Here is a 23,979-nt window from a genome sequence, read left to right on the forward strand (position 1 = left end):
TGATCAATACGATATCTTGTACAACATCATGAGCTTGACGTGGAAGCCGCCTTCCATTCTGCCTGCTCCCAGAAATAGCTTCCTTTTTACTCTCAAATCCGCAAAAATGGTGTACTACTTTACTTCAAAGGTGGTTGACCCACCAGCCAATATTTACGTCGGCAAAGACAAATTCGAGAGTGAGTTCTCAGAGGGCCCCAGCCACGTGTAAAGACAAAGCTGATCTGATCCTCCGATCTTGCAGACGAGGACCTGATTGCCTATGGGTGGGATGAAGATGTGTGGTAAGTCCCTTGTCCCAATTAAACACACATGTGCATGTATTGTAGTGGTAAAGTGTCCCGACTGACAGCGAGACATCAAAGGGTAAGTCTAGCAAACAGCCCACAGCAACCTTAGACCCATGAACAACAAGCAAAAAAGCAGAAAAGAGCCTAAATAACACTCTGTTCATGTATTTGCATATGTTAGTTTCACGTCGACAAGCTGTCCAGCGCGCATATTTACCTTCGCATGAATGACGGTCAGACTTGGGACAACCTGCCGGCCGAGCTGGTCATGGACCTTGCGCAGCTCACCAAGGCTAACTCCATCGAAGGCAAGTTCCCCTTCCGCTCCTTTTTTTTGGGATCTCTCACTAACCCTTCGGTCCATCGCGTCGTCGGGCGTCCGTTCACCTTACACTCCAGGCAACAAAAAGGACAACATCACAATCATTTACACGCCATGGGCCAACCTACACAAGGACGGGTCCATGGCTACGGGCCAAGTGTCCTTCAAAGACGCACGCAAGGTGCGTCGCATCCTAGTTCCCGCACGCGAAAACGCCATTATCAATCGACTCAACAAGACACGTATCGAGCGCCTAGCCCCTGAGCTTGACCTAGCGGCTGAGAAGGACGAGCGGCTCAAGGAATTGCGCAGACTCGACCGCATCGCCGCCCAAGCTCGCCGCAAGGAGGAGCTGAGGCTAGAGAAGGAGTACAAGGAGAAGAAATGGCAGAAGGAGCATGCCTATGATGATCTCTTCAGTGAGGAGGGCATGGAGGCATCAAGCAACGCAAATAGAACCGAGGATTGGGAAGACGACTTCATGTAAACAGAGGTCAAGGGACAAGACATTGATGTACTGTAAATGGCGAAAGTTTATAATGAGTGATATGAACTATATATTATGATACTCTACAGAATGGGATGGGGTATGTGCAGAAGATGCAAAACAAAAGGAAAACAAGAACAACGCTAACTAAACCCAATCATCACTCATTTCATGATGTCCCAAAACAAAAAGAAAAAACGCCATAAAAAGAAAACCAAAAGAAAAGAAAAATTACAAAAACGCCACTCAAAAGTTCGGCACGAACCCAATTGTCTTGCTCTTTTCGGACATCTCTGGCATCTCATCAATTCCGAGATTTTCAAGCTGTCCAGCCAGCGACATCGTCGTCTCGTACTTTAATTCCCTTCTCTCACGAGTCTGCTTCACCGCGCCCCCAGGGCTCTCTGCCGACCATCCCTGGGCCTTGTTTTCAGGCAAACGCACATGAACAGCACCCAAAGTATCTGCAATGTCCAGCAGTAGCACATCCATTGGGCATATGTATGCAATCTGGCGGCGCTGTGACCATGCCAATACATGGCCACACACCAGACCCTGGCGACGGTCAATAACCCAGGCGCCTGAGTCGCCGGGCAGACCAATAGGCAGCGAGGCGGCACTGCCGCTAGAATTCATGCCGGCGGGCGGCGGTGGAATAGGAGAGACCTGGTAACTATGTGAGATGGTGGTGCGGCCGTATATCTTGACGCTGGTCAGGGTCGGTAGGATCATGCCGGTCTGCAGACCAGAGGTACGCGCCATGCACTGCACCTCGAGGCCGGGCAGGTTCAGTGTCGAGGCCACTGCTGTTGGCCGCAGAGGCGGCTTGTTAGGGGAGCAGGTATCACCGTCGGCTTCCGGCTTGCCGCTACCGGAAGGCAGCTCGATTCGCGGTATTGTATTTGCAGCTGGCAGGCGGTCAGCTTTAAACTCAAATAAGGCCCAGTCGATCTCATGCACGAGACCGTCCTTAATGCGCCGGCGGATTCCACTTGAGGCATACACTTGGCCTAGGCTATATGTGTCGAGATGGTCTTCGTCTGCCGTCTCTTCGCATGGGAAAAAGTCGGAGGGGACATCTTCCATGGCGGGCTGCGTGACAATATAGTCATCGCCATACCCAGCCTCGACTCCCTTAATGTCACCTGGTTCGGTAGAAGAGAATGGGTCCATTCCCTCATCCTCTGAGTCGGTCATATATTCGTGCACGTCGAGATCCGGTACTTCTGAGTATTCATCTTCCGAGTCGGAAAGCTCCATGGAGAACTGCGCATAGGCTGCCGCTAAGAGCGCCTTGTCGCGCTCCATATCCTCGCTGTCTGCGTCATCATTAGAGGCAGACAGGTCAGACTCCAGGTTCTGTTCAGGATATGCTCTAGATCTCGGCGGCGGCAAAGTTTGTTGTGCCCATACAGGAAGATGTCGGACCTGATTCTGCTGGTTCCGCCGTTCAGTAGCCGCAAAAAGCGACTGCTGCTGCATAAAAGAGCCCAGATCCGACTGCGAAGCATGATGGATTGCCCCTGGTGTCGGAGCTGGGCCTGCGGCTGTAGCGGGAGCAGCTTGTTGCTGTTGTTCTTGCCTATTAACAGCATCTCCACCCCCACGCTCGGCGAACGAAGGCGGCAGCGGCTTACGGCGAACGCAGCTTCGATGCACCAAAGGCTCTTGAGGATCCCGGGAAAGAAGCGATGGCTGAGCAGGCCGCTGGGTGGGAATTTTGGATCTAGACCGAGTAGTAAAAGACGCCACACCACTGTCAAAAGTGTTGTCCTTTGCGACTCCAGTATACCCAGAGTCTTGCTCGGGGTCATCCAGCATGTGGTGGACAGTCATCCCATATGGCTTCTCATCAACCATAACCAGTCCGCCAAAACTGACTGGAGGCAAATGACGCTCGCCGTTCCAAGCACCGATGCTAGCACCATTCGTGGGTTGTACCTGGAAATCAACATTGCGCCCCTTGTCTTTGTCATCCTCCTCATTGCTGTGGTGGTTGCTCCGGCGAGGAGCAGCGTTATGAGAGCGCACAATCTTGCCGCTCCGTACCTTAAGGCCAAATCCCATGCCAGTCTCATCGTCAAAGAGATCGCCCAGCTTGCATTTAAGGATGGCCTTGACCTTACTAACTGAAGAGCACACGATGAGAACAACAGGCTTCGTCTTGTTAGGGCTAGGTCCCATTGATTCGAGAGAAATCTCAACAGTTTCAGCATGCTTGCGGTAAAACTGCTTTAGCGCGTGGTTAATCTGGTGCATGAGAACATTGTTCCACGTATTGGTGACTTCATTAGGCAACGGCACCTGCACTTGGTTGTACAGGCGAAGCTTTGGCTTTGCAGAAACAGAGCGAGGGGCCTGAGCTGATGTTGGGATGGGGGGAGGTGCTGATGTTGGTGCCGCTGGAACTGGAGCGGGGTGTGCTCCCGGCATAGACGGTACCACTGGCATTGGAATAGGGGGTGCTGTCTTAAGTGTTTCGCTCATTGCCGAACCAAGATCGGGGGCTGAGCGAGCTATGTGCCGGCAGTTAGTATCAGTCAGATTAGTACTCGGCAAAGACATTGAACTTGACATACCAGGCTTTGGCGACTTTTGGACGCGCTCCACATCCACAAATCTCTTGCCAAAAGCTTCAATTTGTTTTTGCTTGGCTGTCTCTGAGCCACCGTAGGAGCCCCATCGAGGAGCGGAATCGGTGGTACTCGGGGGGTTGACAGCCCGCTTGAGCTTGCGGGGATTTATCGCGGGCTTAGGTACAGTCTCGCTGCTTTCCATAACGGTCTCGTCGTTTCCAGTGGTATCCAGGGCGCTGCAGGCCTCAAGAAATCCAGTAACTTTTGTGCGCACAGAGCTCAGCAGGTCAGCACCGGTAGTTTGTCCTGTGAGTTCTTGGTCAACAGCTCCCCACAAGCACTGCACAGCCTTCATGAAGAGAGTACCGCAGCGAATAGCGAGCTGGTCCACAATAGATTCAGGAATAGAAGGGGCACCTTCAACAACCAGGTTTTCCGGTTTTGTCCACATTCCAATAGACAAAAGCATGACAGCCAACGAGTAGAGATCAAGCACGCGCAAATCAGAGAACTGGACAAGCGGAGAGTGTGGCGTCACACGTGGATCCAAAGGATGACGGTAGATGGGGTTTGCAGCGACCACAGTCGTAGGGTCAACTAGGCCAGTGCTTGACCACGAGGGGAACAGCTCAAAGGAGGAGATAAGAGGCCGGCGAATGTCTATTTGGCTAGTTGAGTTGCCGCGACTAGTGGAAGGCTTGCCGAACCAAATATTGCAATCAAGTACAGCGCCATGGGTGACGTTTCGGGAGTGCATGTCGAAGATTGTGTGGGCCATGTTGTAGGCTAGGCGGAACTTGGCTTCTAACGGCGGCTCAAAGTCTGGCCTGGAAAGAAGGTCGCTAAGCGTACGGATGCTGCTTACGGGGTTATGGGTGTTGCTCTCAAAGTGGACCGGGTTAAAGCCGGGTGGGAATTGGTAGACGAGACCAAGGCGGGAAGTCCTCATGTCCTCAAAATAGCCGAGCAGTCTTGGTAGACCTGACCATGTGCTGCGTCGGCGAGAGTACTCCTGTAGGCCTGTGTAGAGCTGGTCCAGGGTTCCCTGAGGGGGTTTAATGCCAGTGGTGGCGTAGATCTGGTCAAAGGCGGAAAACTCAAGAAGAAGAGGCCTTAACGGTTGATTGCTCGACGGCTCCGGCTCGTTCAAAAGACTAGCTAGCGCCTTGTCGTTCATGAACACAATGCCATCTGAGAGAGTTGAAGCAGTAGAGCTAGCCCCCATGGCAGATGACTCCATGCGCAAAGATGCTAGGCTGGTAAGCGAAGAGGGATCAATTTTCTGTGGCGGCCTAAGAGACTGCTTGGTGGTCTCATCAACGGACGCCATGTGCAATGATGTCTGGCTCTTGCTACTAGGCGCGGCCTGAGCTGTCCGGAGAGGAGCGGACGAGCGGACCCGCGACAGATCGAATAAGGTATCAATAGAAGTAGTCAGGTCGTTTACTAGATTCTCGAAATGGCCCTTATCCCATTCAACCACAGGTGTCTTGCTGTCACCCGCGGCAGCAATAGCACGAGCTGACGCGGGAGGGGCTCCGGTTATGATGCGCCGGGAACTCTGCCACATAGGCTCGGCCTCGTTCAGAATGTCCTTAATAGTAGACATGACGCTGGCAACGACTTCGGCAAGTCCGGCCTTGGACAGATCCTCGTCGATATCACAGTTCTGGTCGGGGTTGGTCCATTCGACGCCCCAGCTAACAAGGCGGTCTTTTTGGATCTTAAGCTTGCGGTGCAGGGCCTTGATGTCGGGGTCCTCGCTGTTTTGCACGGGGTCCTTGATGACGAAGTCAGTGGATTTCTTGGTGTCGTTGTAGAGATTGCTGAGACGATTGCGGAAGGGCACTGAGTCCCCTCCTCTAATGAAGTCAGCCATGATGGAGGATGGCTCAAGGCTGGACGTCTTTTTGTTAATAAATGAATTGAGCCGGCCTCACGATAACAATGTAGAGAACAAAGAATGAATGCTAAACAATGCTAGAAAACAACAGGCCAACACTTAAGAGGAGGCGAAGCGTTAGCCATAAGCGTCCGAAGCACTAGAATAGGATATAGGCTGCAGAATAAAGCTGGTTAAACAGACGCCTATTGATGCTCGGCTGGGATTTAGCGGTGATTAGGTGGGGCCTCTCTGGTCTCTTGGATGTCAGTGTGCAGGTTATCTTGGTGCCTAGGAGCCTTGTTACATATGTCCCACCTCTGGTCCATTTTTACCCGTCTCGCCCAGAATATCATGCCCCGTAATGTGGGGGTCTGTGGCTGAAAGCTGTGGCTACGCCCACAAAAGGCAGACACAACCCCTTTTGGAGCTAACATTACACCGGACTTAACCAGCAAACTAACTAACTTGTCTTAGTTTCTTTTCCCCTGATTTTGGCTGCCTAGTGAGCAAACCCCCTGGCATCAATGCAAGTGGCTTCTGTCTAGACGCCAGGCAGAAGTAGTTGAGCTCTCTTTCTATAGCTATTCAGTCAAAAAAGTGAGCCAAGCCTGCTGCCTCTACAATTTGCACTTTGCTCTCACTAATATGAAGGTAGGCAGGTAATAATTATTGACTTAATATACCCACCTGTTTGCTGCTGTTTGCATTGTTGCCTTGTCTTCCAGCTTTGGAGACAAGAGGCAACAGAAAGTTCCAAGGAACAAATTGTGGGCTCTGCAACTCCCAGCTAGAACTATGCAATACATGATAGACGACGAACTTTATATTTCATAAGGCTGATATCATGCTCATTCCCAAAGGCCTCTCCCACCCAGCAACACTTGTGCGACCTTTTTGTCTCCCCTAACCTTACAAGAGCACCTGATTTCTGCAAATTCATATGCAGCGATGTAGCATTTGACCGTGCTCTGAAATGGATCTCCATGTGGCATGCATCCAGTCTGTGTAGCGTCATCCCGCGCTCCCAAGTTTGCCTCGTGATGCCAAACACCAAGACTGTGCACATAACCCTTTATATATAAACCCTAATTACTGAACAGTCATCATGAGCCCCACTTATTTCAACATCTCACATCTCATCTGACTCTCACCACCCACTCGCCCTTGAATGCTTCGTATATCTCATCACCCATAACACTTTGCATCCTCAGCACGACCAGCAACCAGCCATGACTCGCTTCAGGCCATGCATTGATCTCCACGCCGGACAGGTCAAGCAAATTGTGGGCGGCACACTTGACAGCAGTACCAGTTCTCTGCAGACCAACTTTGTCTCTCCTCACCCGCCGGCATATTTCTCGAAGCTGTACAGAGACAACAAGCTGGATGGGGCACACGTCATTATGCTTGGGCCGGGGAACACTGAGGCTGCAAAGGAGGCTCTGGCTGCTTGGAGAGGGGGCCTGCAAGTGGGGGGGTGGAATCTCGGACAAGAACGCAGCCGAGTGGATAGATGCGGGTGCTGAAAAGGTAAGGCACAAGTTATCAACGAGGAGCGGCCCTGGAAAGCTAAGCCCGGCCCCAGCCCCAACATATAAACCTATAGTGTGCCAATCTTGGCCGGCCTATATGGCTCTATGAAAATACGGCGGAGGATGCGCTAGCTGACTGCAATCTATCGCCAACAGGTCATCATTACAAGCTACCTTTTCCCTGAAGGCAAATTCAGCCAGGCCAGATTAGATGCAGTACTTGCGGCTCTGAAAAACGATAAATCCAAACTTGTCATTGATCTTAGCTGCCGCCGCACACGCGAGAACGGGTGGCATGTTGCCATGAACAAATGGCAAACCCTCACTGACATGGAAGTTAACCAAGGTACTTCTGCCCAACCCCAGTGTGGTACTATGAAATGAGATTGCTAAATACAGTTCACTTTTACAGAGTCAATTTCCGCTTTGGAGCCGTACTGCTCCGAGTTCCTCATCCACGCAGCTGACAACGAGGGCCTACAAAAGGGTGTTGATGAAGCGCTTGTGCAAAGACTAGCCGAGTGGTGCTCGATTCCCGTAACGTATGCTGGTGGAGGCCGAAACCTGAACGACTTGGAGCTGGTTAAGCGGCTTAGTGCGGGGAAGGTTGATTTGACCATCGGCAGCGCGCTTGATTGCTTCGGTGGTTCGGGTGTGAAGTTGGAGGAATGTGTCACGTGGAATCATGCGCAGGAGTAAGATAGAGCAAGAAGCCAGGTAAAGCATGTTGAGAGAGAGGGGAGGATGAGGATTGAGGCAGTAGAAAGGGGTTTGATAAACACATGTGTGCAACGCTACCATGGTCACACACGTACACATACGCGCACTCTCTACACAATCCACAGTGGACTTGGCCGATTTTCTATTGTTCTATTGGCATACACTTCTCTATTTATAGCAACCAGACTTTTACTCCCTTGAGAAATGTTGACCTAACCGTTTGACACATCCTGTTATACGCTGTCCCCCATCCTCACTCGTTACCAGCTTCTCAGATCAAGACATTGGCAGGGCGCTTGGCGGTTTGTGGCTTGCTGCTGGGGCGACTTAGTGTGAAGAGCCCCTGCATAAAGCAAGTCAATACGTATTTAACTTGTGCTGTGTTGTTGTAGATGCAAGCCTCCGCCAAAATCATCAAAAGCAACTGGAGCATAGGACGAGGCAGACAGATGGGAACAAAGAGCACGTATAGAGATTAAGCTGGGTATTTAAGCCAGAACACACAAGGAGCATGCAGCTAAGCACGTGGCTCGTCATCAGCAATAACTTACATGAAATGACCGAGTCAGTAAAAGACAAACCAGGGCGCATTACGCGCTCGACATTTCCACGCCTGTGCGTGCCAAGGACCCAGTGCATTGATCGATATTTCCCCTCACTGTACTTCCATCCAGTATGTATGGCATTGGGCGATAAACAAGACATAATAAATATGGGACAGCTATGAGCGCTAGTGAGTTTTTCATAAAAAGCCTGCATCCAGGCGAGGTAACAAGCAAGCACACACATGAAACTGTTGATCAATGCATTGTATGCAGCTCGCCTGTGGCAGAGAGAGTCGCCTGTCCACAAATCGATTATACATACGAGATATGAGTACACACCTACATGTGCGTAGATACATGCACAAATAACTTATGTTAATCGCGAAACCGTACATAGTCTGTCAGCTGGACAATCTCTCAACAGGCGTACATGAAAAAGGGATGAGAGCAAAAAATTATCATCAAGAAACAGGAGCCCAAGGCCAACTAGTTGTATGGCAGGACAGCGAGCGTGGTCTTTTCCCATCGCCAAAGAACGGGGGCGAAAAGCGAGGGGAGGCACCACGTACAGCCCAATTAATGACATGGTCTTAAGAAGGGCCAGGGCGGTACCTGTAAGTCATTTAACTTGTGTTATTGTAACCTGTGGTTGTGGCAAATGTGTTAATGTATCCCCCCGAGAGCCTGCTTCTTTGTTTGTTTGTCCTCAGGTTCTCTTGCATATCATATCACATTGGCATTCAGCACCACAAACTTACACGGATCAGCCTTCAGTCAATCTGACAATTGTTGTGCCCAGATCCACATGCATGAAGCAAGGTGAATGAATAAGTCGCATATTGATTCTGAAACCCAGCCTTGATCTAATAGGGTTGTATTACACCCTCAGTGAGAGGACATAAACAGGAGAAGGGACTATAGTGAAAAGGGTTAAAGTCTTCAGCGCATTTAAGCCTTGCTTGTCCAATCAAGAGGCTTGTAGATCTCTGTCCTGTCTTTACCCTCAACCTTTTGTACCAGTACTCAGAAAAGGGAGCCATTAGTTTTCTCCAGTTGCCCCTAGCAACGGTCTTGCTGGCTTGTTTTTCGTCCTTTCCCTTTTTGCATCCTTCACGAAAGAGCTTTGGTGGCCTCCATTTTAACGAGAATGAGGAGATAGAGGATCCTTGAAAAAAAGAAAAAAAAAAAAAGGAAAGACAAGCCCTTGTTACCTGGCAAGATGTGGTCTAGAGGCGGGTGTGTATTTGACAGATGTGCGTATTTGTGAAGTTTCAGCTCTGGTATTGCCAGAGCAGCCAGCGTTTAGCTTGTGACAGCTGTGTATTTTTTGTACTGTGACATGTGTAAATATACATCGTAGGCCTGTTTGTTTACATCCCTCTTGCCCCCCACCAATGACCTTCAGGTGCAACTGCAACATCCCAGACTTTCTTTGTAACTGCGCCAAAAAATCGCCAGACCAGCACAACACCAAAGCAAGCAGGAACCTAGGCGTGGGAAAAAGGAAAGAAGGTCTGGCTTCGGCAAGAAACAAGGTAAGAGCCGGATAAAGAGTTTTTTTGTCACCTTCCTCACTGTGCACAGCTTTCCTTGTCCTCTTCTTTTCCTGTCCTCCTCCCTCTTCTTGCCCGTGATCTATTTTCCTCTCCATATTTCTCCTTTTTCTTCCCCTCTTCTGGCTTGGATCTTGGATTCATTTCATCATCGTCAACTTTGTGTGGGCGTTGGGTTAAGTTGTTTGTTACCCTGCATTACATACCTTGAGGTTTCTTTTTTGCTCTATTTTTTTGCTCTATTTTTTCTTCTCTTCTATCGCTCTCCTTATCTTACCTTCGAACTCTACTGTGCCTTTGTTTTGTTTTCTTGCTTCATATTTTTTTCTTCCTCTCGTTATCCTCTATCCAACTAACCTTCATCACGCTATTGCCTTTTTTTTTTTCGTTCTTTCATACTCACATTCCGCCAAGTCATCACCAGGTGAGTTTTGCTGACTCCCATTCCTATCTACCTTGTTGAGCTCTGTCCGCATTAAAATCACTCCCTCCGCCTGGACTGCAGCTTTGCTCATGCACGTCGCGATGTGCACTCTTCTACCTGAAAAAAAAAGCATAGGGTTGGGATCAGCTTTATTATCGCAATCCTAAGCCGCATTCTTGGACTTATCTGGATTCCAGCTAAATCCACTGGTGTCTAGCCTACTCGATAATCTCAAGGAATGGATTCATAGCTAACGACTCTGATGCAAAGCTTCGGTTTACCCGCCCTGTTTTCTCTTCGTGCACATACACTAAATCTTCGACGGCTACTGCCAACAACAACTCGCAACAACTTCGTCGTTATCTCCCGTGACACTTAGGTCGTGACCTTTGCCTGCGTCGTTTGGCGCAAGCACAATCATGGCGTCATCTGAACCAGTTAGTAGAACCAGAAACCACAATCCCGTGATGTCTTTTTTCTAGCGCAGCTATCTTTTCCTTTTTATCGGGTTATCTGTACAGGCTTTTATTTAGTCTGGTTGCCGGGTCAAGGACCATCCCATCCTTCCAAATAGCAAAGTCTCGAATTGGGCACCATTGTTTTTTTAGACAGCTTGTGCAGGGAATCAATCATCTTGCTGTTGGTTTTTTGAACAAAGTTTATGCACATGAAGCCTTGGCCAGCCTTTTCGTTGTCTCTCTGTCTATCAATTTACCAGTTCGTCAACAGGCTTGAGAAAAAACAGACCGCTAACCCTCATAATTTTTCTCCCCTCTCCCCCTTTAGGTACACCCTCTTCGCATCAACAAAACCCCATCTCCCACAAAAAAACTCTCTGCACCTCGTCCGTTGAGCGAAATCTCGCCTGGAGAGAAGCGTCGAAACTCTCCTAGCTGGAACCAAGCAACCAAGGTACGTATCGCTTGTTGACTCCCTGTCTCCCAATTTCCATCCCTAGAGATGGCGGTGTTACTCATTCTGACCCCTTGGCCTAACATTTACAGACGATGGTCCTGAATCCTGACTCTTCGCCGTTCCAACCGTCCCCCGCTGATTCGACTGCTTCTCCTCGCATATTCTGGCAGAGTCGCAACTCCATCACAGAAAATAGCCTTCTATACGGCAGTACCAACATGTCTCCATCAGCTATGCGTCGCTCGTCGCTTGAACGTCTTCAAAAGGCGTCCAGAGTCAAAAACTCCAACATCCTCGCCCTCGAACAAAAGCAAGAGTACGATCCAACACGCATTCACTATATTGAGCGACCTCTTGCTAAGGTTCAAGGGAACGCGTTTGGAGGGACGGGGATACGCGCCAACTTTGAACACACCGAACATCTACGCACCCCCGAGCGTAAAAACGATTTTCACCAACGTACTCGGACTTCCGTGGCCACACCCGCAACTCCTGGCCATGTTAGAGGGGCGGCTTCTATGTCCTCTCTTACAAGCTCAGCCAAGAGCTACAATGGTAACAACAACAAGCCCCTCCAGCTTGGCGATCCCATCCTCAGTTCACCGCCTGCTGATGCTTCGACGCCTGAAACTCGATCTCCGCTACCCGCAATCCCTCCTCACACGCCAAATCGTGGCCAGGTTTCCCCTATCAAGTCGTCCCTGTCTGCCTCAAGATTTAAGAGTAGTTTCAATGAAGAAACCGGCCAATGGACTCTTGAAGACACTGGCCACCCTCATCGCACGCTCCATCGTCATGCGAAAAGCGTCACTTTTGACAACGCACCGCCTCAGGTTAATGAGTATGAGATGGCTACCCCCGATCTTTCTTCTATTGACACAGAGTCAAACGAAGGGAGCTACGTCGATGATGATGATGAGGAAGACGATGAATATGATGATCAAATGTACCGTCACGATGACCCAGAGGACAGCTTCGATGCCTCCTTAGAAGATACTGACAAAACTCCTGTAGTTTTGCCTGATGATGAACAGTGGCAAACACGCAGTCCACCCACTCCCAAGGGGGATGAAAACAACCACTACCAAAACAGTCCTGGTCCAAGTTCCAGCTTTGCTGCTGCCGCTGCTGCCGGTCGTCAATTACAGCAGCGAACTGAAACACTGTCTTCATCTGACCACCGCCCTCTTCCACCGCTTCCTGGACGGGAACTGAAGCTATCGTCCATTGCTTCAAGCCCGGCAGCAGACTCAAATGACAGACTATCAACCATGCATCGGGGACTACCTTCGCCCCCTGCCCATAGAGGCAATGAAAGCCACATGAGCAACATTGGCCATAGTAAAATGCCGCTTGAAGAGCGTCTGAAGCTTATGATGCTCTCAGATGATGGAAAATCGGCAGCTGAACAACAAAGAGAACGCCGGCTTCGTCGTGCGGGAGGCCGTGATAAGGTCAGCACTCCCGAGTCAGACGCCCTACATTCTGTACCCCAATCTCCTTCGTTCGTTGATGTCAAGGCCACGGTCGCCGCATCAAGTGCTCTTTCGGCTTCTACTGGCTCTGTTGATTCTGCAAATGCCAAGCGTGAATCTTTAAGTACACCACAGACTGTCGAGAGCCTTGTCCCCCCTCCCCCTATTGGGCGCTTGAGTCTTGGGTCACCGCGCTCCAGCACTGGGACTGTTCGTCTCAGTCTTGATACCGCCAACAAAAATAATCGAGATACGACACGCGAATCTTTAACCCCCACTCCTATGACCACACACAATACACAGGAGGAGGAGTCTTCAGTACCTGCTTCTCCACCCTCCCCACAATCCGTTACTCCTGTGACACCTGCGACCCCTGGCCCAACCCAAACTCAGCCTGAATCACAATCACCCACCAACCCCCAAAATCAGAATGATTATGGGTATGATGAAGTGTCTGAATATGAAAGCGGATCCGATGAAAATGTCGAAATTTCAGTATTGTCAGACTATGATTTGCCTCCACTAACTCGGGAGTCAATCATGCGGGGAGTTGACAAGACCAAGGTCCGAAAGCGTGAATCGGACTACAACTTCTCTTCACCGCCGCCTAGTTCTAGTCCACTGCGGCCTACTACGGCACACTCTAATTCTGCCTTTGCCCCTACACCTGAAATTCCGGTTGCTACTGAAGAATCCTCTATGATGTATGACGACGAAGAGGACGGTGGTAGTGTGATTATTCGTCGGGATTTGGCTGAGATGGTGACGGACGATGAGGAAACAGAGAATTCTGTTATTATTCACCGTAATGGCGTATATGATATGTATACGGATGATTCATATGCAGAGACGGATGGGGATTTCACTGGAGCCGAATGTGATACCACCAGCCAATTTTCATCACATGTAGACTCTGAAAAAAGCGTCGTCACCCGCGACGCTTCAGCCAGTGGCTTAGCTTCTCCGCCTACCCAAACGGAGATTGACATAACACATCCACCCAAGCTGGCCTTGAATGCTCCTCTTCTCCCTCGCCCGGACCGACAATATTCAACACAGCGCTTGAAACTTGCTGCTCCAGAAATAGATATCCCAATGCAGGCGTCCTCGGGGCAATCAACGCCACGTTTGCGCCCCCGTACCCCTCCTCGCACTCTATCTAAACCTGAATACGACGGTACTGGCTGGGGAGAGCCCAGTGAGTATGAGACAAGCGAATATACTAATGAAGATGATGAGCCAAGCTCTCCTGAGTCTGTCATTCGCCATCCCATTGATGATGGATCAGTCTTTGAGAGTGAAGATGACCTAACAGAGCAGGAAGGCCATTGCAGCGACCATGATCAAGATGAAGACATCACTCCTGAACCTGAGACACATACAGTTGAAGCCCCAGCTATCCCTGAGCGTCAGGCAACGATAAAGGCCTCTGGGTCGACGCTTAAGACTAGACCTTCCGCGACACCTGCTGATATGGCTGCAATGCGTGAGCAGCGGAGAATCGTCAGTCGTGAAATTCCTATGCCCGATGTTCCTCCTATCTCTGATAGCGCCCGCGAGCGTTTAAGCGTTATACTGAACGTAGAACAAGACTTGGCGGGTACCGAGGGCAATGGCTCTGGCGACTACATTGAGAGACATCCAAGCTTTAAGAAGCGTAGTCTCACTTTGGATCTCGATACGGGCCTCAGCCTTGACAAGGACTTTGATCGCGTTATCGAGGCACAAAAGGTAGCTTTTGAACACAACATCCAACAACTAACTGAGCAAAACATGCAAGAGTGTGGGGTTTCCAGCGAAAAAACCACTCGACGCCCGTCCCGACTAGTGTCTGCCGGACGCAGCGGTAAACCTAGATTACGATCTCGAAAGCCTTCAAGTGAGGCACAAGATTCTCAACAACGGCAGCCTTCAAGCGAAAAGACCGATATTTCAGCGCGTACATTATACGGCGTCAACATCCCTCACGCTGCAACATATGCTAACATTGCCTCTCGTCCAAAGCGTGGATATCTTATGCGCCAGAATACGAAGCTGGTGTCTGCCAGCGACAAGGATAATGAGCCTGATTCCTGGAAGGCACGCTCTGCCGGAAACTCTCCTGTAAAGACCGAGCAACGCCCCCCAGCGTGGGTTGTTGAGCCCTGGAATAGCAAACGCCAGCGTAGTCTTAGATCCCGTGCGATGGCAAATGCTGCTCCCGGTGCTGTGCCCCCCATGCCCGGGCAGGAGAGCAACGCTCAGCAGGTAGCATTGAATCCTCTTGTCGAAGAGGAGCCTGATCTCGCCACCGATGAGGCTGGTGAACGTGGCCGTCTGTTTGTCAAGGTCATGGGTGTCAAGGATCTGGATTTACCCATTCCAAAGAGTGAGTTTTGCTTTGCTGATTTTACTTATCACTTTCCCATTTTCCTCCGCTACACATGCTAAAAAAAATGAATTGTAGACGAACGAACCTGGTTTAGTCTCACCCTAGACAATGGTGTTCATTGCGTGACGACTGCCTGGTTAGAGCTTGCGCGCAAAGCTCCTATCGGCCAAGAATTCGAGCTCGTGGTTCCTAATGATCTCGAGTTCCAACTTACTTTGAATGTCAAGCTTGACAAACCCGTGCACCGTGCAGCTCCTGCGGCAGCTCCTGTCCGCATGACCAAAGCTAAGACATCGACATTTAGCCGAGTGTTTGCTTCTCCCAAGAAACGTAAAGAGATGGAGATGCGTCTCCGTGAAGAAGAAGACCGTGCTGTGCGTGAACAGCAGGAGGCCCAGGCTAAGCAGCAGCGATCAGCTGCTCCGACAGCATGGGACTTGCTGTCTCCTCTTGCAGCTGAAGATGGTAGTTTTGCGCGCTCGTATGTGTGTTTGAAGGATCACGAGGCCCACTGCTTCGGGCGGCCATACCTTGCAGAAGTTGCTTGCTTCAACGAGTGGGCCAAAGAAGAGGCCACATTTGCGTCCAGTGTCAAGAGCAAGCGTGGCAATAATGGTGTTGTTCGTCGGGCGCCATACAAAATTGGTAAGCTGGATCTGCAGCTCTTATTTGTCCCCCGTCCCAAGGGATCCAGTGATGAGGATATGCCCAAGAGCATGAACTCGTGCATTCGCGAGATGAAGGCAGCAGAGGAGCGACTTGCTACCTGCTTTGAAGGCCACTTGAGCCAGCAGGGAGGAGACTGCCCGTACTGGCGCCGGCGATATTTTAAGTTGGTGGGCACGAGGCTCACAGCTTATCATGAAGCCAATCGCCAGCCCCGTGCTACGATCAACCTGGCTAACGCTAGACGGTTGATCGACGATCGGCGAGCGTTGACTGAAAGAGAGATCACAGGCAAGGGCGGGCGACGCAGGCGGTCAGCATTTGCTGAGGATGAAGAGGGCTACATGTTTGTTGAAGAAGGATTCCGTATCCGATTTAACAATGGGGAGGTGATTGACTTCTATGCCGACACAGCACAGGAGAAGGAAGCGTGGATGCGGGTACTAGTGGAGGTCATCGGACGCCCTGAAGGCGGCATCGACGACGGAGGCAGTGCGCCTAAGAGGAGCAAGTGGTGTGACGTGGTGTTTAAGCGCGAGGAGACTCTCCGCCGGCGTGCGGCCGAGGCTCGTCAAATGCACGCGCGCAATAAGAATGCCATGTAAAAGGGAATGCCCTTTTGCCGTCGTGCCATGCCTGCCTGTCCCCGTGTGTTCAGTCTGCTGCTTCTGATCCCTTCACGTTTCTGTGCCCCATACTTTAACTTTGTCTATTCCTCTCTTTTTCAGCCTCGTTGTTTCTTTTAACTAGCTTTGTTCTGCTTGGTGTTTCTTTTCATTTTTGGCGGGAGAATGGGTTGGTTGTTTTATTTTTCTGGGAGGGGGGAACATTATGGCGTACATACACTCACACTCACACTCACTATTGCTTATTTCCTTTCCTTGGTTTTTTTTCCTTGCCTGTTTTTTTCCCCCCGTCACTTTTTCCTTGAGTTTTACTTATTTGCTGTCCTTGTTCGTCTTACTTTATTTTTCATGACTATGAAATGAACTGAGTAGACCAAAAATATCTCTTGAAAAACAAAAAGACCAAAAACCGAGCTGCTTTTGTGTTTGCTTTTGTTTTGTAGTGCTTAGTTTTATTTCACTTTTTTTTCTTCATATCTATGGTTGATTGTGTGACATTGAATAGTGAATCTCTTCCTTGCCTGTTTGAGGTCGTGATTTTCTTTTTTTCATCTCCTCACGTATAAATGCCATTGTCTTTTGGCTTAGCGCCGATATCAAGGTTAGACAAGAAGGCTTCTTACACATGTGTGTATATATTGTTAAGAATGCGTTTAGCGGGGTTACAATGCCAGGGACTGCAGAGGAAGAACAGAGTGACAAAGGGCAGTAGAACTATGATTATCCGTGGTATCATGGCGTTACCCTTGTGTTGAGCGCTTCGGGGGGAGGGGGGGCTAATTCCCACGAATTTACGTCTCTTTGCTTCGACCTCTCTCGGACTGCGTTAACCCTAGATCCCGAGGATGCCGCAGCAAGGAGAGTAGGAAGTGAGGCCCAGCCTAGCTAGGCTTGGTCCTACTGCTCATTGTTGCACCTTGCTGAGCTACATAGCGCTGGCAGTACCCTGTAACTCCGGGTGGTCGTAGCCTGTAAGCCTGTTTTCATTAATTATCCCTGTCCAAGCTTCGAGCTAGGCACCCGCCAAAGCCACCTCTGGAGAGAAAACAGGGCCTTTTCCTTCTTCTGTCTTCCGATGAAGCCCTGAAAGCCGGCAGAAAACACCAATAGATGGTCCATTTTCAGGGCTCTTCAGAGCCTCGGGACCTGTAGTATTCCACATCCCCGCACTATAATTCCATCTTCACCCCCTATCTTCCTGTTGTACAGCCACCACAACCTCCAAACAAACAAAATAACACTGCCGTTTGATTTGTTCGTCAGCTTCGCTTCGTATTATTTCTCGTCAAGCTGGACTTCAAAATCCCCTCTCTTTAATTTTCCTCTCTTCTCCCCTTTACAAACATCGCGAACAACAAAGTATCCCTTTTGCCTTATACTTTTTTATTTCTCGTTTTTTTTTTGTTTTTTTTTGATTGATTTCTGGCACTGTTAAATTTCCGTAACGAAGAAAAAAAAAACCCCCGCGATTTAGACTGACGAATTATTTGTTTTTTTTTACTTTTCATTATTGTCTTGATTGCCTTCTTCTCCTTTCCATCGTGCTCGAGAGCTTCGTCGCACACTATTATCGTAACCAGCTTTCACATTCCCTTCTTCTGTTTTTCCCATATCCCATCCATCGACAATGTCAGGCCGATTTGTGCGAGCTTCCAAATACCGTAAGTCAACCTTGATGTACTCAATTGGCTTCTCCTGCGCTGGCTATCCATCCTATTATATCTTCCTGCCTTCTGCCCCCCGCTGCTATCACCCTCTCCCTCGCTCTCATCATCCGCTCTCTATCAATTTGCGATTTCCCTCATCTTCCAGTACTGTCACTTTCGGCTTTTGGCCCCGGCGTCGATACCGTGACCTGATGTGGCCCCCTCTAATAGCCTCTCTGCTAACCTTATCCCGCTCTTCCCTCGTTAGGCCACGTCTTTGGCAAACCCACACGCAAGGAATTTTGCTACGATAACCTACACATTAGTCGCAACGCCTGGGACTCCAACTTGGTGAAGGTAAGTAGCCCGTGACGACGCGGCCCATGTCTATCTATCCACCTCGAGCAGCCATTCAACTAAGGGGAAGGGGGGATCATCTGATACACAACTACGACACGAGAGGAGACCAATGAACAAGATGCGCAAATGGGCACGTGCTTCTATCGATGGAAGCTTTGCAGAGCTATCGTCTAAGGAATGAACATGGCGACAGACCTGTGAAATTACACGGTGCGAAACAATTTCAATCTCCTGCTCTCAATTGCGCCCCCGCCAACATATGCCATTCACAGCCCTTACTTTCCCCGCGTCCCTGTTGAGCGCAATACAACCCTGATTTTCTCTTCTCCCTCTGCTAAATGCCCTATTTTACTGACAAATCTCTTCTACTCCTTATAGGCCAACCCGGAGTACCTGTCCGTCAACTGGGAGTCTAGTGGTGGCGGTGCCTTCGCGGTCATCCCCGTCGAGGAACGCGGCAAGCTGCCCGACCAGATCCCCCTCTTTCGTGGCCATACTGGTCCCGTTCTCGACACTGACTGGAACCCTTTCAATGACCATGTGATCGCCTCAGCTTCCGATGATGGCAAAGTTTGCCTCTGGAACGTCCCTCAGAACTTCACCCTTTACACAGACGCCGAAGATATGCCCAATGTAGCCCCCTCGTCAACCCTGTCTGGCCACACCCGCAAGGTTGGATATGTACTGTGGAACCCCGCTGCCGAAAATATCCTAGCCTCGGCCTCGGGCGACTTTAGCGTCAAAGTGTGGGACGCCTCCACTGGCTCGCCTGCCCTGAGTCTGGTACACAACGATCTGGTACAGAGCATGTCATGGAATGCCTCGGGTACCCTGCTAGTAACCACTTCCCGTGACAAGAAAATTACCCTCTGGGATGTTCGCCAGGAAAAGCCTGCTAGCCAACATGCTGGCCACGCTGGCGCAAAGAACAGCAGGGTTGTATGGATGGGCGAGCACAACCGCTTTGCCACTACTGGCTTCTCCAAGATGAGTGAACGCCAGATTGCACTGTGGGAGCCTGGCAACTCGGACCCCATCGGTGGATTTACTATGCTAGACTCTATTTCTGGTGTATGCATGCCTTTCTGGGACGAAGGCAGCAACTGTCTATACCTGGCCGGCAAAGGCGACGGCAACATTCGCTACTTTGAGTACGAGGCCGACAAGTTCGAATTTCTTACTGAGTACAAGTCGGGCGATCCTCAGCGCGGCATTGGCTTTGTGCCTCGTAGAGGTATCAACGTGCGCGACAACGAAGTCATGCGCGGCTACAAGACTGTCAACGACACCTATATTGAGCCTATCTCCTTCACTGTGCCCCGTCGGGCCGAAGTCTTCCAGGCCGATCTGTACCCTCCCGCCACTGGCCTCAAGCCTGCTGAGAGTGCCCAGGAGTGGCTGAACGGCAAGTCTGACATGCCTCCCAAAATCTCACTGGAGAGCATTTACAACAATCAGACCCCAGTTGAGGTTGCTCCTACTCCTGCTGCTGCCGCTCCTGCTCCCGCTGCTGCCGAGCCCCAACCAATTGCTGCTCCTGTTAAGAAGGAAGAGCCTGCCCCTGTCTCCCGTTCTGTCCCCGCCTCGGTTAAGGACCAGAAGGAGAGCATCTCCAACATGGCCAACAAATACAAGGACAACGAGGAAGCCTCGTCGTCTGAAACGGAAGAACCCTCGTCCTTCGACGAAGTGCCTGCTCGCTCTTCATCCTCCTCTCGCCCCACCCCCCGCAGCTCTGTTGTTTTTTCCTCGGGCACTACGCCCCAGCCGCTCAAGTCCTCGACCGTAGCCAAGACTAGCTCTGGAACCGGCACGCCTGTGCGCAGCCCCATCACGCCACGCCCCATCCCTCTGCCTATCGTGCCCACTCCCACGGCCATGGCGGCTGCTGCGGCTGCCGGTTATGGCTCGGGCGCGCCTAGCCGCAGCTCATCGCCTGTCAGCAACGATGTGCTTATTGAGATCAAGAAACTGATTGAGGCACAGACGACAAAGATCGAGGCTCTTACCCGCGAAGTTGAACTTCTTAAGCGCAAGGTTGAGGGACCTGCTGGTGCCCAGGACCAGAGCGAACGTATCCGTCTTTTGGAGCTTGAGCTCGAGGCCGCACGCTCATAGCTTTCGTAGGGAGCTTTAGGAGTAATATAGTGTTTAACACCTCCGGATAAAAAGGAGGGGTGCTAGAACCGGCTAGACGTTAGGAGAGGGGGAGGGGGAGGTGACTTGTTTTATTTTTTTATGTGAACGCCGGGTACTGTGAGCGACGAACAGGCGACAAACAGAGAGTCGTTTATACTTGCTTGCCCGTTCGTCTCTGTCAAGTAGTCAGCCATACTAGCTCAGTTACTAGACGCGAACGACAACAGCAGAGGTGGTATCTTTGTTCAAACCTTGATGTTTTTTTTTATTATTGTTCCTTGCGTAAGGGTCATGCCTATTTGCTTTTGCTTTCTACAACTTAGTATCCTTTTTTTTATTCTACAATGTGACTGACTGTATTGTCTATTGTCCTCGCTGAGGATATTATATCATGGCTGTCCGATAAGAGCTTGTCTACAGTTGTCGTGTTGGCTATCCCCCCTCGTTCAGTACGTGGGCTTGTACAACCTCATATATCACGTGACCCATGACGGTCATGAAGCTGTCCACAGCAGAAAAGAAAGAAACCTGTTATTCACTTGGAAGAATAGCCTCTCTCAATTATTGCCCCCCCCCCTTCCTATGATTCTGCATCCAAGCAAGAACAAAGCCCTTATTGCCTGTTCTCTATCTTTCTCTCTCTCTCTCTTGCCTCCTTTGCCTCGCTTCCCCCTTGTGTCACGCCAAATGCCTCGAATCGAGTTTATCACTTTGCGTTACAAATACTGATGCGCCAAGGCCTATAGCCTAAGTTCCAGGGCCAATAAAGAATGAGGCGTGCTTGAGTTACTTGTCGGGTAAGTTAGTGAGCGACAATAGCATTAGCTGGAATGTGATTCGGTAGCGTGGGTGTAAGTATGCGTGAGTTGCCCAAGGATAGCCGAGACTGGCTTAGGTCATGTTGCCACTACTATTGATGTTGCTTGCATGGAGTCTGTCGCTACACACTCCTTCGGTAATGGGTTTCCTCTTTAGGTCTTAGAGCTGCATTGTTGCCGTTTGTTGTATGGTGGAACTAGAAAGTATTAGCTGCGGGGCTCTCTCTACCTCTATGGATATTCTTGGCGACTCGGTGCTCTCTGACTGCCTCGCTTCTGAAAGGCCTTTCAAGCTGGCTGGCTGATATCTCACCTTCTCTCTCCCCTGTTGGGCGGCTGTTTTGCCAGTTAGATTCCTCGCCCGGCCGCCAGTCTACACTTCTTTACGTAGCCACGCATTCTTCTAGCTCTCTTTTCCTTTCACTCCTCGGCCCTTTGTATTTCCCCACTCTCCCGAAGCACTCGTTAGGTCTCTAGCCACCTCTATTCTCCCCCTTCCCCTACGGGTGGTTGATGTTCAGAATTCCTGACTAACTTCCTTTCCTTGTTCTTCTTCTTTTCCCTTCTTGGCTGCTTCTTCGCCCCTTCTTGAAACATGTCTGTTCGAGCAGCTAAAAATCCGAAACTTGCAAAAGAGTCGAGCGGGCGAGGCTAAAGACAGAATGGGATATAGCTTCCTGCCGTTATTCGCCTGCGGCTTGGCCGTATGCTTGTATGTTGTACGCTGTTAGAGCCCAGAGGCTCAGAAGCTCAGAAGCTTAGAAGCTCAGAAGCATCTAAACCCCTCCCCTCCCAATTGCCACTACCGCTCATTCCTCTTTCGATGGGGATGAGAAGGGAGAATCAGCGAGAGAGAAGAAGGGACGGGTCTTTGTTTCGCTATCCTCGTTCTTCTCGTTCCCTCTACCCGTGGCTAGGATTCACAGCCCAACCCAACTAACAGAACTCAAGCCCAGCCTCCCCCTTCCCTATTCTATTTGGCATCGGTGAGCCTATGCTTCCTTTAGTTTGTATATCTTAGGAAGAAATGCGCATGCGCATGCTGTCCCTAGGATCATAAAACCGTGTCCTTGTTGTTGTTTTCCCTCTTTTTGGTCCCTGCTTTTTTTATATCCGTCTGCGCGCGCCTTGTATTGTTGCTGAACCAGACTTTTTCTTGTCATTTGTGTAAGAAGGCATGCAAAACAATAGCATAGCGCATAAACCTGAGCCAGACCAGACCAGACCAGACCAGACTAGGCTAGATGGACTAGCTTGCCTGGGTTCCTGGTCTCGTCTAAAGCTGGCGTGCCTGTCCTGTCCCGTTGCTGCTGTTGCGGTTGCCTTGCTTTCAAACTTCTGAAGCATTACTTGGGGCAGGGCCGCGCGTGTTTCAGAAGCAAAAGGAACCAAAAAGATAAGGTGCGGAAAACGCTCTTGTTCTCGGTTGATCCGATCTCCCCCTTGCTCAGGCCGGTGGAGAGGGAGAGAGGACGCCCTCCCTTTGCCTATGCTCTGTCTATGCCTCTTTTCAACTGCTCGCTTTCTGTCCTCTCAAAGCAGGACTACTAACTTACAGCTATCCTTGCATCTGTTGATACACCCATAAGATTATACTATCCATACATGCATATTTTTCATTGTCGTATTGCTGTTTCTTGGTTCTTCTTCGGTTAGCAGCGCTGTGACAGGCTGTGCTTTTCAACATTGCAACTTTGGCATCTAGAATAGGGCTTATGTTTCCAGCAAAAGGAGACAGCAGCAGGAGCCTAGCACTGACCCCACGGAAGAAGAGGGCTTGTGAGTGGGTGGGTGATGAATGAGAATAAAACATAGGAACAGGGATTTTCTTCCTTCAGAAGAAAAGGAATAAAAAAAAAAAAAAAAAAAAAAGCCTGGGATGCTAACGAAAAGGTCAAAGCTCAACTACATGGCTACAGAGCACGACATTGTGCGTGTTTTGCCTTGACCTGTGTGTGCTGCTATCTCTCTATCACTGCCCTTTGCTCTTGTTTAAAAGCCTTCCTCGTCCGTCCTCGACTTTTGCTTGGCAACCCAAGCAACAAGCCACCGGGATAATGCGCATAGGTTTCGTAGAAGGGTTGTTCTTTGCAGGCCCATTCTTATCATGTGCTCCGTGTTTGTTCTTGTCCAGTGGCTGATAGGGTCCAAGTGGTGGTATATTGGCTGTATTTGATTTTGGCTAGGCAATCTCGTGGTCCATGCGTTGGTGCATATTGCATGAGCCTGTGAATATCGTTCTTGATATACGCAGCAAACGTACGTATAATGCGCAAGTGTAGTTCGTGATACAGATGAGATGATATTAGCCTGGGGAGATGCAAAGACCAGGCCATCTTGCTGTATGTGCGGCATGCCGGTCGGAGAGATGTTTGTCACTTGGGCAAAGCCACCGCCCAGCAAAGCCAAAGGCGATGTCGATCACTATTGCACATGCGACAGCGCAGTATGTCGAGTACAATTATAATACGTGGATAGCCAATATCCTCTCTCCGTCGGCTTCTCCTCCTCCTTCTCCTCCTCCCTCCCTCCCCGATTTCTCTTGTAGGCCGTGTAACCCGTCACGGCTAGATGCCTCCAGCAACCCCCCTCCCCGCCACTGTCAAGTTTCCAAGTGACCAAGAAGAGG

At 50.2% G+C, this 23,979-nt stretch overlaps 5 protein-coding genes across 5 annotated transcripts; 4 read left to right on the forward strand and 1 right to left on the reverse strand.

Annotated features, from left to right (window-relative positions):
• Positions 1-106: 106 nt before the first annotated feature.
• HOO65_040407 (coiled-coil domain-containing protein 25) lies at positions 107-1,099 on the forward strand (the record flags this gene model as incomplete). The annotated part of the gene is made up of 4 exons (XM_071002953.1): positions 107-179; positions 245-284; positions 338-366; positions 690-1,099. 4 exons carry the CDS (start codon positions 107-109, stop codon positions 1,097-1,099), a joined length of 552 nt encoding a protein of 183 aa, XP_070859250.1.
• Positions 1,100-1,345: 246 nt separating this feature from the next.
• HOO65_040408 (uncharacterized protein) lies at positions 1,346-5,554 on the reverse strand (the record flags this gene model as incomplete). The annotated part of the gene is made up of 2 exons (XM_071002496.1): positions 1,346-3,615; positions 3,679-5,554. 2 exons carry the CDS (start codon positions 5,552-5,554, stop codon positions 1,346-1,348), a joined length of 4,146 nt encoding a protein of 1,381 aa, XP_070859251.1.
• A 1,235-nt stretch (positions 5,555-6,789) lies between these two features.
• Positions 6,790-7,791, forward strand: HOO65_040409 (1--5-imidazole-4-carboxamide isomerase; the record flags this gene model as incomplete). Its single annotated transcript, XM_071002949.1, has 3 exons — positions 6,790-7,029; positions 7,249-7,438; positions 7,505-7,791. 3 exons carry the CDS (start codon positions 6,790-6,792, stop codon positions 7,789-7,791), a joined length of 717 nt encoding a protein of 238 aa, XP_070859252.1.
• A 2,962-nt stretch (positions 7,792-10,753) lies between these two features.
• Positions 10,754-16,366, forward strand: HOO65_040410 (DUF1709-domain-containing protein; the record flags this gene model as incomplete). The annotated part of the gene is made up of 4 exons (XM_071002460.1): positions 10,754-10,771; positions 11,121-11,246; positions 11,339-15,092; positions 15,171-16,366. The coding sequence occupies 4 exons, from the start codon at positions 10,754-10,756 to the stop codon at positions 16,364-16,366; spliced, it is 5,094 nt and encodes a 1,697-aa protein (XP_070859253.1).
• A 1,648-nt stretch (positions 16,367-18,014) lies between these two features.
• HOO65_040411 (Coronin-like protein crn1) lies at positions 18,015-20,511 on the forward strand (the record flags this gene model as incomplete). The annotated part of the gene is made up of 3 exons (XM_071002606.1): positions 18,015-18,048; positions 18,302-18,390; positions 18,772-20,511. The coding sequence occupies 3 exons, from the start codon at positions 18,015-18,017 to the stop codon at positions 20,509-20,511; spliced, it is 1,863 nt and encodes a 620-aa protein (XP_070859254.1).
• Between the last annotated feature and the right edge of the window lie 3,468 nt (positions 20,512-23,979).

This window comes from Ceratocystis lukuohia (assembly GCF_044167205.1).
Source record: "Ceratocystis lukuohia strain C4212 chromosome Unknown Supercontig4_pilon, whole genome shotgun sequence".
Lineage (NCBI taxonomy): Eukaryota > Fungi > Ascomycota > Sordariomycetes > Microascales > Ceratocystidaceae > Ceratocystis > Ceratocystis lukuohia.